The following is a 15,685-nucleotide window of genomic DNA, read 5'->3' as shown; positions in this document are numbered from 1 at the left end:
GACAAAAATGACAAAAATGACAAAAATGACAAAAATGACAAAAATGACAAAAATGACAAAAATGACAAAAATGACAAAATGATAAAAATGTTTAAAATGACAAAAATGACAAAAATGACAAAAATGACAAAAATGACAAAAATGACAAAAATGACAAAAATGACAAAAATGACAAAAATGACAAAAATGACAAAAATGACAAAAATGACAAAAATGACAAAAATGACAAAAATGATAAAAATGACAAAAATGACAAAAATGACAAAAATGACAAAAATGACAAAAATGACAAAAATGACGAAAATGACAAAAGTGACAAAAATGACAAAAATGACAAAAATGACAAAAAATGACAAAAATGACAAAAAATGACAAAAATGACAAAAATGACAAAAATGACAAAAATGACAAAAATGACAAAAATGACAAAAATGACAAAAATGACAAAAATGACAAAAACGACAAAAATGACAAATATGATAAAAATGGCAAAAATGACAAAAATGACAAAATTGACTAAATTGATGAGATTGTCAAAATTGACAAAATTGATAAAATTGACGAAATTGATACAATTGACAAAATGGACAAAATTGATACATTTGACAAAATGAACAAAATTCACAAAATTGGCAATAATGACAAAAAATGACAAAAATGACAAAAATGACAAAAATGACAAAAATGACAAAAATGACAAAAATGACAAAAATGACAAAAATGACAAAAATGACAAAAATGACAAAAATGACAAAAATGACAAAAATGACAAAAATGACAAAAATGACAAAAATGACAAAAATGACAAAAATGACAAAAATGACAAAAATGACAAAAATGACAAAAATGACAAAAATGACAAAAATGACAAAAATGACAAAAATGACAAAAATGACAAAAAAGACAAAAATGACAAAAATGACAAAAATGACAAACATGACAAAAATGACAAATTTGTATTACAAAAATTACAAAAATGATAAAAATGATAAAAATGACAAAAATGACAAAAATGACAAAATTGACAAAAATTACAAAAATTACAAAAATGACAAAAATGACAAAAATGACAAAAATGACAAAAATGACAAAAATGACAAAAATGTCAAAAATTACAAAATTGACCAAATTGAAAAAAAAATTATAAAATTTACAAAATCATCAAAATTTAAAAAATGCTAAAGTTGCCAGAATTGACAAAATTGAAAATTGACATTATAGACAAAAATGACAAATTTGAAATAACTGACCGAATTGGAAAAAATGACAAAAACAAAAAAATAAAACAAATTTTCAATACATTGGAACTAATTGTACAAAAGATTGCATGCAATGTACTTGTATGCAATAATGTTTTTATTTTTCAATAAAATTCGTTTTACCTGTGGTGTGACAGAAGTAGCCTTATATATTGGTTTGTGCCTCATTTTAAAAAAAAAGCCGAACGCGTAGTATCTTCTGTCGTAATGTGACACTCAGGCAAATTCTTATTATAATTTTCATAAGATGCATCTTATGAACCGCTTTTTAGAGTGTAAAATGATGTTTCATAAGAGTCTTATGAAATTCTTTCAATTTTCATACGATGTTCTTATGAAAAATAGAAGAAACGGCATTGTGAAAAAATAATGAACACATTCATTCGTAGCATCAGTTTTTTATCATCATTGAACAGTGCGAAGCAATCGCCGGTTCATAGTTATTATAGTTTTCCTTCAATGTTAAATGTTATTGTTATCTCCGGAATGGTAAGTTCGATTTGATGTTTTGGGTGTGAACGTTTAACATATTAGTAAACTAAAAAACATTATTTGTTTACTATTCAGCAAGCTGATCGGCAAAAAACGAAAGGTCGAAGATTAAGATGCGGCAAAACAAACTTTGATGGAGCCGTCTGTTGATGCGCTGCTGATGGTGACCATGAATGATTTAATTTTAAACAAATTTGCCAAACAATAAAGTGAATGTTTTCAGCATGATACATCTAGAATTTTTCTTATTAGAAAGTGATTTACTGTTTCCATAAGAATCTCTTATGAAAAGCAACAACCTCTCATTGAAGTAGGCGTTCATCTTCAGAATTCATTCGCGTCATAAGACAATCTTATGAATTTCATTAATTTTTCTTATGGCGCCACTTCATAAGAGAATCTTATGGCATGCATAATAGTATTTTTCTGAGTGGAGGGTTTTCCGAGCCCAAAGGACTGCAGCAACTGTCAAATCACATACAAACGGACCGTACCGACTTTTTGGAACCAGAACGTCAGTTCCCCTTTGATTTCAATGGCATTTTGATACCAAAACGTCAGTGCGGTACTGAAATGTCAGTTCGGAAATTTCCTTCTCTTTCAGACCCTTGTCCGAGCCTAGATGCCGTCTTCTCGCCGCTCCTTTTCTAAAGTGATGTTTACACTACAATACACGAATTAAGAATGACCAGGTGGGAAAAGTGCCGTTGTATTTATAGTCTAAAGATATCGCGCTTCATCGTAGATATTTTGTAATGGTAGTAGTCGAGTTTCCATCATTCTCACATTATGTTCGCATGTTCGTCGTTTATTAGTACGTGTTGAGAAACATTTGATATTATTTGAAATTTCGTATATTTTTTAACCTATTTTCCATTACCTTCATATCTATCCTACACCTACTACAATATTATTTTGTAAATATGCTGCTTTCGAAGAAAACAAAAGTCTCCAAAATGAAACCGAATGTGCCTATTTTTAAAACAACCGTGTTTCAATTTGAATCACCCCTCGTTCGGCGGGTGAAATCAGCCTTTTTTTGTGTTTTGTTGTTGTTGTGTTGCAGTGTTGTTGTTTTGAAATCGGGCAGTAATTTACTACGGTGGTGGAATTTAAATGAAAACATAATTTTATGCTAGTTTATTGAAATTTAAGGAACAATATGCCAAAATCGTGGAAGAATTGGTGTAGATTATGTGCCAACGAATGTGCAGTTTACAAATTGGAGTCCTTGGAGGAGTTAAACGACATAGTGCGGAGGCACTTTCAAATCACCGTAAGATATTTTTCTGTTTGGGATGGTATGTACAAAATTATATCAATTTTCTTCCAGCTTCAGGAATTACCAGCAATAAATAATTGCATTTGTGAGGATTGCTATAATTTCGTCAATAAGCTAGAAAACTTTCGAGAGAGCTTATTGCAATCCGGTAGGCTGCTGCAGGAACTAAGCTTGTGCGAGCACAATAATCAACAGCTGCTCAATAGCGATATTCTGGATCTCCGTTTCCGATTTTTGAGTGACTCCCTGATTGCTGTAGGTTCCGAGTTACCAGAACCAAACGAATCATATGCACCAGCAGAAAATTTTTTGCATGAAATTTCCTCGGATCAAGAGGATCAAGATATACTCGAAAATGAGGCAGATACGCCGGAACCACCGCAATTTGTTGAATTGACCATAGAAAAAGTTACCAACGTTCGAAAGATAAGTAAGTCACTGTATTTGCTCATTGAGCCATTTTTAAATATCGTCGTTTTGTCTGATTTCAGAAAAAGAACCCCCTGAATTGACAGTAAACCCATTCAAAAGAACTTTAGAAGGTCAGGAGGCTCCCGAAGAGAAGTACGAAATCTTGGACAATTTATCTTCGGAACAGTTGGCGGAACAGGACACACATTCGGTGGTAAAAGGCGAATCGGATGAGTACAATCAGTCTGGAAAAGCTAGTCAGGAATTTTTAGAAAAGGAATCGCTATCCAACGAGAAAACGATTAGTGATTCTAATCCCGTTAAACAACAAATGAAAACGAAACCAACCAAACCGAAAACGAGGATCAAAACACTGCATTATTGTAAAGCATGTGATAAACATTTTAAGAATCGATCTCTTTATTCACATCACATGCAAACGGATCATACAAACTCTGAAGAACTTAAGTACGGATGTGAGATTTGTCCCAAAAAATTCTCCACAGAGAGAAGCGCTAAGTTACATGCAGTCGTACATTTACCGGATGAGCAAAAATTGATTCATCCGTGTGAATATTGTGATAAAAAGTATAATAAGTCAAATTTCAAATAAAGTTGCAGATATCTAATCAATTTGTTTTCCAGGTTTAGTAAATTGGTCAATGTGTATGCTCACATAAAAGCGGTACACAATAAGGAGCGACTTTACGTTTGTGAAGAGTGTGGAAAAGCTCTAGTTACCAAAGGAGCTCTGAAGGAACATAAATTAACCCACAGTGATGATCAACCTTTTCAATGTTCGTGTTGTTCGAAAAGTTTTAAAAATTTAGCCAGACTGAAGGTTTGTTTATACATTTTTTTTTAAATAATGCTTGCCCAATTCAAATGTTATTTTAATCGCAGATTCATGAAGATACTCACAACGATACCTTGTACGTTTGCCCGCACTGCGGACTCAAGCTGAACACGAAACGAACGCTCAAAATGCACATGGTAGTTCATTCCGACCAGAAACGGTTCAAGTGCCAGTACTGCGGTAATGAGTATAAGCGATCCAAGGCACTCAAGAATCATTTGATTCTGCACACCGGGTTGCGACCCTATCAGTGTCCCTTTTGCGAGAAAACTTTTGCCAACGGTTCCAACTGCCGCAGTCATAAGAAGAAAGCCCACCCGAAAGAGCTGGCGGCTTTGGAGGCAGCCGGTGGGGGTCAGAAATGGGTAAATAACATCCCGAAACTGGAGGAGCTACTCAGGTCAGTGTTTAACCTTAAACGTACCGATAACTTCGAATATAACCTGTACCGAAAAGGAATATTTCTTTTTTTATGCTCTGCGTTAAATCTGACCGCTTTTCTTGTTTTGATCATCTTTCTGGAAGAATTCGGCAGTTTGCGTTGTTTTACAGTTTCTGACGGCATGATGCTCCAAATTTCTATGCTCGAATAATTAGAGCAATACTTCATCCCGTAGGGTCATCAAAAGCACTTCAGTGAAGCAAATTCAAGGATATTGAAAAAAAAAACAATGTCTTTGTGAACTCAAAGGATCATAAGAACTAATTGCATTGGTATCATTTTGGGCAACTTTTTGTTAATAAAAATGAGAATTAACCATTGCTATGAAAAAATGGCATGATGAAGTTCTAATGGCTTTCCAACGGTTGACATATTGGAGTGAATATTTTCTTTTTTTTTTCTTCTTGCTATCATTTGAAGATGATGAAAAAGGCATATTATTAACTTTGAACCTTTATTTATTAAAATTTTGCAAGTTGACAGCAAAGTTTTCTTGCTCCACTTGACATAGTTTTATCGAACATTTGTTCCTTGAAAAAATTGCAGCTACGAAATAGAGTTGAAGAATGTATCCACCCCAGAGATCAGGCGCCTCACTCTCCCTCAGAGACCATCTTTACGTTATGAAACGCTGTATTTTTTTTTAGCTTTAATCTAAATAAATCGGCGTCTCAGAAAAATTTCATCACTATAGAGAGTTTTAAGGAGACTCTTGGCTATCCAATGCAGTTCTTATGAAACTCAAATTCATCGTTTCGTTAGGCCAACAACTTTTGTGCGTTCAAAATTGACGTTTTCTATTCCAATTAACTGTCATAGTTTTTCAATATTACTTCATCAAAATGAGAGTATTTTTTGTAAAACATTAGTTTTTAATAATATGTCTTCTTTACACAGCAATTTTTTTTTCTACTGAAAAATCAGCAATCCAGATTGCTGAAACCAGCTATTCCTTTCAATACAACCGGTTGTATTTAGTATCAAATTTACATTTCAATTCAAAATTAAATTTCGAATACTGGCTGTGCATTATTTATTTATTTATTTTTTATTTACGTAGTATTTTCCGTCTTACGACATAACTTGACTAACATAATTCCTAAAATTCGCTCGGTTCATAGCAACCGTTCTCCAATTTCTCGGGCATCCCACGTTCGCCAGATCACGCTCCACTTGGTCTAACCACCTCGCTCGTTGCGCCCCCGTTCGTTTTGTTCCTACCAGATTCGTAGCGAACACCTGTTTTGCAGGACAGTCGTCCGGCATTCTCGAAACATGTCATGCCCAGCGTATCCGGCCAGCTTTCACCACCTTCTGGATACTGGGTTCGCCGAAGAGTCGCGCGAGCTCGTGGTTCAACCTTCGCCTCCACACTCCGTTCTCCTGTACGCCGCCAAAGATGGTTCTAAACACTCGTCGCTCGAATACTCCGAGTGTACGCAGGTCCTCCTCGAGCAATATCCATGTCTCGTGCCCGTAGAGAACAATCGGTCTAATGAGCGTCATATACAGGTTACACTTCGTGCGAGGACTAAGTCTTCTCGACCGCAGTTGCTTGTGGAGTCCATAGTAGGCACGACTTCCGCTGATAATTCGCCTCCGGATCTCACGGCTGGTGTCATTGTCTGCGGTCACCAGTATGCCGAGATAGACAAAGTCTTCGACTATCTCCAGCTCGTCGCCGTCGATCGCGACCTTGTTATTACTGGACAAGCGGGTTCGGTCGGTCTCGGATCCGCAGGCCAGCATGTACTTCGTCTTGGACGTATTATGCCATATTCGTTTTCATCTGGTGGAAAGATGGTTGTGCACCAACTACTGTCATCTTCATATAAAAAAAACGCTTTGACAGCACTTGGTGCACTACCGGTGCACCACCAGGATGAAAACGAATATGGCATTAATCATCAACCCAATCCTTCCTGCTTCGCGTTTCAGTTTGCGATAGATCTCCTCCACCGCCGCAGATGATCTGCCGACTATATCAATGTCATCGGCAAAGCAGATAAGTTGACTGAATCTGTTGAAAATCGTGCCCCGCATTTCGCCCACTGCTCGTCGAATAACACCTTCTAGCGCCACGTTGAACATCATGCAGGATAGACCATCACCTTGTCGAAGCCCCCTGCGCGATTCGAATGAACTCGACAATTCACCCGAAATCCGCACACAGCACTGCGTTCCATCCATCGTCGCCTTGATCAGTCTGATCAGCTTCCCGGAAAAGCCGTTCTCGTCCATGATTTTCCATAGCTCGTTACGGTCGATCGTGTCGTATGCGGCTTTGAAGTCGATGAATAGATGGTGCGTAGGGACTTGGTGTTCCCGGCATTTTTGGAGGATTTGCCGTAATGTGAATATCTGGTCCGTCGTTGACCGTCCCTCCATGAAGCCGGCCTGATGACTTCCCACGAATCTGTTTGCTTGTGGCGTTAGGCGGCGGAGTAGGATTCGGGACAACACTTTGTAGGCGGCATTGAGGACAGTGATCGCTCGGTAGTTCTCACAGTCCAATTTTTCGCCCTTCTTGTAGATGGGGCATATTACCCTCTCCTTCCACTCCTCCGGTAGCTGTTCTATGTCCCAGATCCGGATTATCAACCGGTGTAGGCAATCGGCCAACCTGTCCGGGCCCATTTTGATGAGTTCAGCTGCGATGCCATCCTTCCCAGCCGACTTGTTTCTATTCAGCTGGTAAATGGCTTCCTTAACTTCACTCATCGTTGGGAGTGGCTCCTCTTCGTCGTTGGCTACGCCGGCGATGTTCATGGAAGTGCTGCTTCCACCTTTTGATCACCTCACGATTGTCCGTCAGGATACCCCCGTACTTATCCCGGTACATTTCGGCTTGCGGAACGAAGCCTTTGCGGGATGCGTTGAGTCTCTGATAGAACTTTCGTGTTTCTTGGGAATGATGCAGCTGCTCCAGCTCCTCGAGCTCCTCCTCCTCCAGGCGGCGCTTTTTCTCCTGGAAAAGTCGGACTCGCTGCCTCTTCCGCTGTCGGTGATTTTCCACATTTCGACGGGTGCCTCTTTGCACTACTGCCGCCCGCGCGGCATTCTCTTCGTCCATCACCCTCCTACACTCCTCGTCGAACCAGTCGTTCCGTCGAGATCGCTCCACATAACCGATGACGTACTCCGCAGCACTGTTGATGGCTGTTTTGATGGTATCCCAACCAGGCCCTGGCAATTTCACTTTCAATCGTCAATCGTCACTCAAAAATGAACACAAAACGCGTCATTCGAAAGAGCTTCACTGTCAATTCTCTCTCACACCAGCTTCTCTTCACATTCGGCAAAAGCTAATTTCACTCCGCTTTCACCTCGGTCTCCTTCGTTCGAAACTGGCAATCGTCAATTTCATTTCAAAACGAAATTCGAGCATATCCCTTTCAATGAAAGTTTCATTGCGTATACTCGCATACCTCCGAAAACAAAGCCGGCTGATGCCGGCTGGAAATCAACAATATACACCAACAATTTGCTGGCGCCCAAGGAAGACACCAACAATTGCTTGAAGATGCACACGGTGCCGGGCCGACACGGCCGGACGCACCCACAAAAAATACCAACAATTGCTTGAAGACGCACAAGGTGCCAGACCGTCACGGCCGGTAGACGCATCAACAAAAATACCAACAATTGCACGGGGCACATCAAGAAATCTGTTGCCACGCGACTGGTGTGTCTGTGTGTACATATGCTAATTTGCTGCCTGTTTTGCTGCATTGAAAGTCTCGTTTGACGTCGAAATTGATAACACTGATTGCGGGCAGTTTCAAGCATCATTGAAATTCTCTTCTGCTAACTTTTGAATTTCTTCCTTTCACCCGAGCAGTGAATATGCGAGGATTCACTTTCATTCGAGTAATGAAAGTGAACTGCTCGAAATTGAAATTGGTTGGAGTGAGACGAATAAAGGGAAATTTCAATTTCATTCTTTCCTTTCGACGATGCCGAGCCCTGACCCAACAGTCCTCGAGAGGGACTTCGTCAAGCTCGCCCTCTACCGGCAGCGCTGCTTCGACCGATTGCGCGTAGTCTGCCGCTACCTCAGGTTGCTTCAGTCGCGCGATATTTAACCGAGGCGGGCGCCGGTTGCGTGTATTGTTCACTACGGAGAGTTTTGGGCGCATCTTCACCATCACCAGATAATTGTCTGACTCGATGTTGGCGCCTCGACATGATCTGACGTCGATGATGTCCGAGAAGTGCCGGCTGTCAATCAAAACGTGGTCGATCTGTGATTGCGTTTGGTACGGTGATCTCCAGGTATACTTGTGTGGGAGGCGGTGCTGAAAAAAGGTACTACGTACGGCCATTCGTTTGGAGGCGGCGAAATCAATAAGTCTGAGGCCGTTTTCGTTGGTCAGCTGGTGCGCACTGAACCTTCCAATTGTCGGTTTGAATTCCTCCTCCTGGCCGACCTGAGCATTGAAATCCCCGATGACGATCTTGATATCATGTTTTGGGCAACGGTCGTATTCACGCTCCAGCTGCGCGTAAAATTCGTCTTTGTCGTCACCGGTACTTCCGAGGTGAGGGCTGTGCACGTTGATGATGCTGATGTTGAAGAACCGGCCCTTGATTCTCAACCGGCACATTCGTGAGTTGATCGGCCACCACCCGATCACGCACTTTTGCATCTTTCCCATCACTATAAAAGCTGTTCCAAGCTCGTGTGTGTTGCCGCAGCTCTGGTAGATGGCACGACCATCTGGGTACGTTCGTACCGTGGAGCCCTTCCAACATACCTCCTGCGGCGCTACGATGTCAAATTTGCGGCTTTTCAATTCGTTGGAGAGCATGTGGGTACTGCCCACAAAATTTAGAGATCGGCAGTTCCATGTTCCAAGCTTCCAATCGCTAGTCCCTTTTCGTCGCGTGGGTCTTTGCCGATTTTCATCCGAAATTTGTTGTTCGTTCGTTGCTTATGTTTTTTTGTAGTCACAGGCTCGCAAGGCCCGCAGCTAACCCCACTATCTCGCAGGAGGACCGTCGTGATGTTGCTGTTTTGGGTCCCGAACACCACCAGGACGTTGTTGCACTCCGTACGCCGCCCCTGACATGGAGAACAGACGCGTACGAAGCCCCCTAACTCAGTCTGCATGCGACCAAAGCATCCACCGAGGTTGGGTACCCGATCTTCGCTAAGGATGCTCGCACCCCAGCTAGCACCACGGGTAGGTAGAGAATCGGAGTTGCAGACAAGAGGTGATATGACAACTACCCGAAGGTTGGGTGTATGGGGTCTCGAGTTGCACATTGTCTACCGTTCACTAGCCACCCACAGAAATAAGAAGAATGAAATGAGCGAAAGACGCATAGGAGCAAAATGGCGTCTTCATTGGAACAATTTCAACCAGAAGCAGTTTTTCTTTTAAATCCTTAAAACGATTTCTACGGCTTGGAATCTTTGGTAACAATAATAAATTAAGGTTTTGCAAAAATGCAGAGTTTTCAGCTAAATCTTCGTTAAAATTGATCCTTAATATGCAGTATGACATCAAAAGATGCGCTTGGCAATCAAAATGTTACCCTATTTTGGGTCTATTGTTTGGCAAAGTGATTAATTGCGGGAACCACACTGACGCTCTGGTTCCTCCTCCTCTGGTCGCAACGCAGCCTTTGTTCATGTTTTTAATCTCTCGATCGCGAAATAGTGTGCGTTGACTCGCATCACCTTCCCAGAAGAGTATACGCATGGAGAAAAAGTCGACTGTTGTTCCAATTATTTCAGTTGGTTATACAAATCATCAAAACGTAGTTGATTTTTGTTTGCATTCAACTATAGATATGAATGACTTACCTACAAACTGATGACGCAATCATCCATGAATATAAGAGATTCAACTATAATGTTAGATTCAACTAAACATTTCTGGTTGACCTTTCACATTCAACTATAAATATGGTAGATTTAACTGAATTGGTATAATTGATTCAACTGTAAATATGATAGATTTTATTACAACTGTATGATTGGTTTAAGTATTCAACTATAAATATAACAGGTTCAACAATAAATTCCTTGATGACCTCCCACATTCAACTATAAATATGGTATATTTGACTGTTATGGTATAATTGATTCAACTGTAAACATGATAGATTCATCTAAAAATGTATGGTTGATTTTAGGCATGGATCTATAAATACAGTGGACAACAAAAAAGGTTAATTCTAGCCAGATGCGGCAGCAAGTAAATTGCAAGCGGAGGAAACGATGTCGCTGAAGGAATTTTGAAAAGGCAATCTAGTTTGGTGGCACCGTTTTTTGCTTCATCGAGAAGAAAAAATGGCTGGACAGTGCCAAAACAATTGATTTGCTGACCACTAACTCGAACAAAGCATTATCATATTATTCGTTACTAACATATTTTTTTTGTGCTTCACAATAAACAATATATCTCAAGTGAGCTTTCATAACGTCGAATGAAACAAAATATTAAAAACTGAGATATTCACTAGAAAAGCTTCATTATAAAATTATCTACCTATATGATTGATAAAACAATAAATTTAAACCCTTTTAGTGTATAAAATTTATGACTTTCAAAATGACGAATGTAATAAAACCTTGCTTGTCAATTTCAATGTTGCTTACGTTCCTTCTTCCAAACGGCGAATGTGCAGAGGAAGAAAAACCTAGCACATTCGCTATAGATTCCATGAGCAAACAAGTGTATACAGGTTGAGGTAATCAGAATATCAACCTGGCTGGCAATAAATATTATTTCTGATTCTTGTTCTCAAGCGTTCTTAAATCGATACTCTAGGCTTTCGAAAGCTGAAAAATAATGCAGCGAGAAATAGAAACCGAATAGCAGCAGTGACAACATACCTAACAGCAGCAGACTGACCGATCACCTAATCACCCGATTCACACTTTCATTACGCATCCAATAATAAATTTGCCGCTAAACTCGATAACTCATTAATTTAATATTTACTATGTCGAGAAAATTGAAAATTTACCGATAAGTGCATAAGTGCACGTTGAACGAATCAAAGGACGAAAGACAACAGACGAATGAGACAAATTTCCACCCCAAACGACGAATGCCTTTGGACGTATGAACCTTATGAACGATTTATGTTGCAAAATCTTGTAATTTTCGTATATTTCTCGTGATAATTCTTGTTTTTAAGCGATCTTAAATCGATACTCAAGGCTTTAGAATGCCCTTAAATAGTGCAGAAAGCCGACCAGCAGCAACAAAACATAAACAGCAGTCAGCTTATTGGCAACAGAAAGCTGATCAGCAGCAGCGGGCAGCGAGCTGGTTTGGCCGGTCGCACCCGATTCACACTTTTCATTATGCATTTACTTACCAATTTACCGCTACACTAGATAACTCACTAATTAAACAGCCACTACGTCAAAAAAATTGAAAATTTCCCATGTATTTGCTTTAGAAACATTTGGGCGTAAGTGCAAGTTGCACGAATCAAAGGACGAAAGAAATGAGACGAATGAAACAAATTCCCTCCAAACGACGAATGTGTTTAGACGTATGAACGATTTATGTTTGGATAAGTCGTAAGTTTCTATATGATTAAAAAATAACTCTAAAAATTGCAAAAAAATAAATTCATAATGTGGAATGTCTGACGCAATTGGTTTCCATGGATATTGCGTATTTTTTTAAGGGTTATCGGCGAAGGGATAACAATAGGATTTGAAAAATGCTCTTCAAATTTCAGGAGCGTTTTTCTCGGCTCGGTGTTTCTGTTTCATTCGACGTAATGAAAGCTCACGCGAGATATGTACTATACTTATAACACCGAAATGAATATAAATTAACCATAGCACTATAGCTGAATCTACAGTATATTTATTTGAGTGCTCAACATCAATTAGTAGATACAGATAAATTTATTTTATTTATAGTTGAATCAATCGTATAATTGTAGTTGAAGCTGTCATAATTATAACTGAATTCATAAAGCGAAGAATATAAAAATAGTTGAATATTTAATAAATATACCATCAAGTCACCATTCGCCGCCCAGACACCATTTACCGCCCAAAATGACCCTTTTGTGTGTATTTCGAAAAAAACTGGAATTTTTTCTCCAAAAATAAGATCTGTGTTCTGTGTCGGCATCATTGTTCGACTATTTCACTGAAAAATCATCACTTTATTATGCTAACTATAGCCAGAAATAAAATATTTGGTTTTTCGTTTCCGGTCAAATTATTGAATTCGTCGCCTGTTAGCGAACTAAGCATAACTGTGCTCCTAGGGAAAAAAGAGGTTTTGTTTACTAAATAGTACCTATTTGTCCTACAATCGACTTGAAACGATAGTTTGATTTTTGTAGAATAGATTTGCATCGGAAAATTTTCGATTTTTTCAATAGTTGTTGTTTTTTTGAAGCGTTTAGTGATGGGCGGTAATTGGTGTATGAATAAAAGTGTGGGTTCCTAATTACCGGTCACGCACAATTTCTTTGTTTTTAACGCATGTATTGTGTCAAAAGTGTAAATTGTAAGAAGTATTTAGTTTGATTAAGTTAGAAAATGATGTTTTATCGCTGAAAGTAACCGATTACTTGAGGCTGTTTGCCGGCAATCATCATTTTGTCAGTCAACGCACTTTGTTAAAATTTGTACAAAATTTGCGGGAAAGATTTCACAAAATGTATTCTCTCAAGATCTAAAATATGGTTTTGACAGCTCGTTACATGGACAATATTAAAAAGAACAGTTTCCGTGTTGTTAGATAGTTTTTCCTTAAGAAAACATTATCGATACCCGAAAAAGTCGAGTGGGCGGTAATAGGGCCAGTTGAACACCTCAACGTTTAGTTAATTATTTTGAAAAGCGTACATTTTTCGCATTCCACTAAATTTTTTATTTCAAGTGGAGCAGTTTTGAGATGTATTGGAAAAGAAAGCGAATAAAAATCTGCCGTAGTTTTTTTATAACACATGTTTGAAGTTGAAAAACCGCTTAACTGGGCGGTAGATGGTGACATGATGGTAGTCGGTCGAGAATTAATCATCAATATGATTGAATATAGGCGAAATATAATTGATAAAACTAAACTTTTTTCACCGTGCAGTTTGTGTCAAACTTAAGTCTCATGTTCGCTTACCAATCTACGCTGCCTACCCTGAACTATTATATTTTTCTTCAAACTTTTCTCTTAAGCGTCAGCTTCCCACTGCAATTTAAACGCTACTCAAAATATGTGTTCTGCTCTCAAAAAAATGATTTTGTTGATTAATTCTTCAACAGTTTTGATTTTTTTGACTGGTTTTAATTGCATTTCAATGAGATACTTGTGTTACGAATTTTACTTCATGCAATCCTTTCGTTCGCGAATTTCCACTGCACTAGTTCCATTGTGTTACATCGTTTATTTTTCTCTTCCGTAGACCACATCAATCGGCATCACCCACGCCCGATGACGTCCAACAGGGCACGTCAACTACCGCAACAAGTGCTCTGCTCCAGGAATTACCAACATTGGTAGCTGCCCCTTCCCAAACGGCTCCGCCTCCTCCCCCACTCACGGTTTCGCCAGTTCATCAGCATCAAAAAGGAACCGTAGCCACAGTAATAGCTACGCCACTGACCCCCTCCGATTCGACTGCAGCTGCATCCATCGGGGACGAGCTGGTACTGCCACGTGGCGTCCGGTTAGTGACAGCTTATTTCCACAGCGAACCACCCCCTCTGAATATGCTTTCCAAGAAAGGTATCAAAAACAAGCAACTAGACGGTGGTTCTGAGGAAAATCGGCGGCAACGTACCCTGAGGGAATCCGGAAAAGATGGGGAACAAGTGCAACTGGCGATGCCGGATATGGTGGGGTTACCGTTACTTCAGCTCATTAATCCCAGTGATAACCTTTAGGGGAAATGTTTATGCTAAACTGTGCATTAAGCATGTTTTTTGTCAGTATCAATAAGCAAATTTAGCCATAAAATTGTACAAACTACCTTCGTCAAACTATAACAATTTGAAAATAAACGGACCACTATGGTAGTGGTGCTATTGTAACTTACAATTAAGTGTTTTTCATTGTACGAAAGGAACTGAGTTTTCTACTTTCATGAGAAAATGAGGACCACAGTTGAGTATCCCTCATCCTTCCAAGAAATTTCAATTTGACACTACTGAGTATATCCAATATGTAGAGTATATAGACGAAAAAGTAGAAGACAAACAAATCAATAGAAAGTAGCTATAATAGATCATCCATATGCATTTAAAGCAGAAAAGGTTCTGAACGAAAAGTCTACTCCTATATCACTTTTAATCCAGAGATAAAAAAACCCATCGATTTTGCTACGCCCATTTCTCTGACGCTCGGGTATTTGACGATATAAGAAGAGCGCACCCAGATCATTCGTGAAACTATTTTTGCATCGGCAACATCGGGAAAAGTAAACCCGTGAAAGTCTAGATTGCTTCAGAAGTTTTCATTTCTGCCAATCGAAAGGAAAGAGTCTTAGATTCATTTCGGTAGATCACGACACTATATCTCTCATGTTTCCCAACCGATTTTTGCAAAGTTTATAGTTTTGAAAACCTCGTAATTTAACTCAAATAGGTTTCTCAGATAACCAAATTCACCTTCAGTTTTTCAAACTCTACGAAAAAAAAATTCGAAAAAAATGCTTCGAAAAAAGGCTATAGATCAGCTACGGAATGGTAAAAATTTCACTCAGTGTCCAAGAAAGCTGTAGTGAGAAAACCAAATTTTTCAATCAACGAACCGTCAAAATTGATTAAGTCACACCAGATAAACTTTGAAAAATAGACGAAATTCGACACGTTTTTGCATCTTCAGATTGTCAATAAACAAAACAGAAGTTCTGGACAATTTTCAAATTTAACTGTTTTCCGAACCTTTTGTCAATATGCCATTTCTCAGGTTTTTTAAGATTTTAATTCAACTTTGTACTAGATTTTGAGTATATGA

The 15,685-nt window shown here is 38.9% G+C and overlaps 1 protein-coding gene across 1 annotated transcript; it reads left to right on the top strand.

The window, feature by feature from the left end:
* Positions 1–2,816: 2,816 nt before the first annotated feature.
* On the top strand, positions 2,817–14,767 carry LOC129748847 (zinc finger protein weckle-like). Its single transcript, XM_055743613.1, has 6 exons — positions 2,817–3,027; positions 3,085–3,463; positions 3,525–4,032; positions 4,090–4,285; positions 4,348–4,700; positions 14,133–14,767. Exons 1-6 carry the CDS (start codon positions 2,914–2,916, stop codon positions 14,611–14,613), a joined length of 2,031 nt encoding a protein of 676 aa, XP_055599588.1. The 5' UTR covers positions 2,817–2,913; the 3' UTR covers positions 14,614–14,767.
* The last annotated feature ends 918 nt before the right edge of the window (positions 14,768–15,685 follow it).

Source organism: Uranotaenia lowii, chromosome 2, assembly GCF_029784155.1.
Source record: "Uranotaenia lowii strain MFRU-FL chromosome 2, ASM2978415v1, whole genome shotgun sequence".
Lineage (NCBI taxonomy): Eukaryota > Metazoa > Arthropoda > Insecta > Diptera > Culicidae > Uranotaenia > Uranotaenia lowii.
Note: the sequence above shows the minus strand (reverse complement) of the source record. Positions and strands in the feature narration are given on the sequence as shown.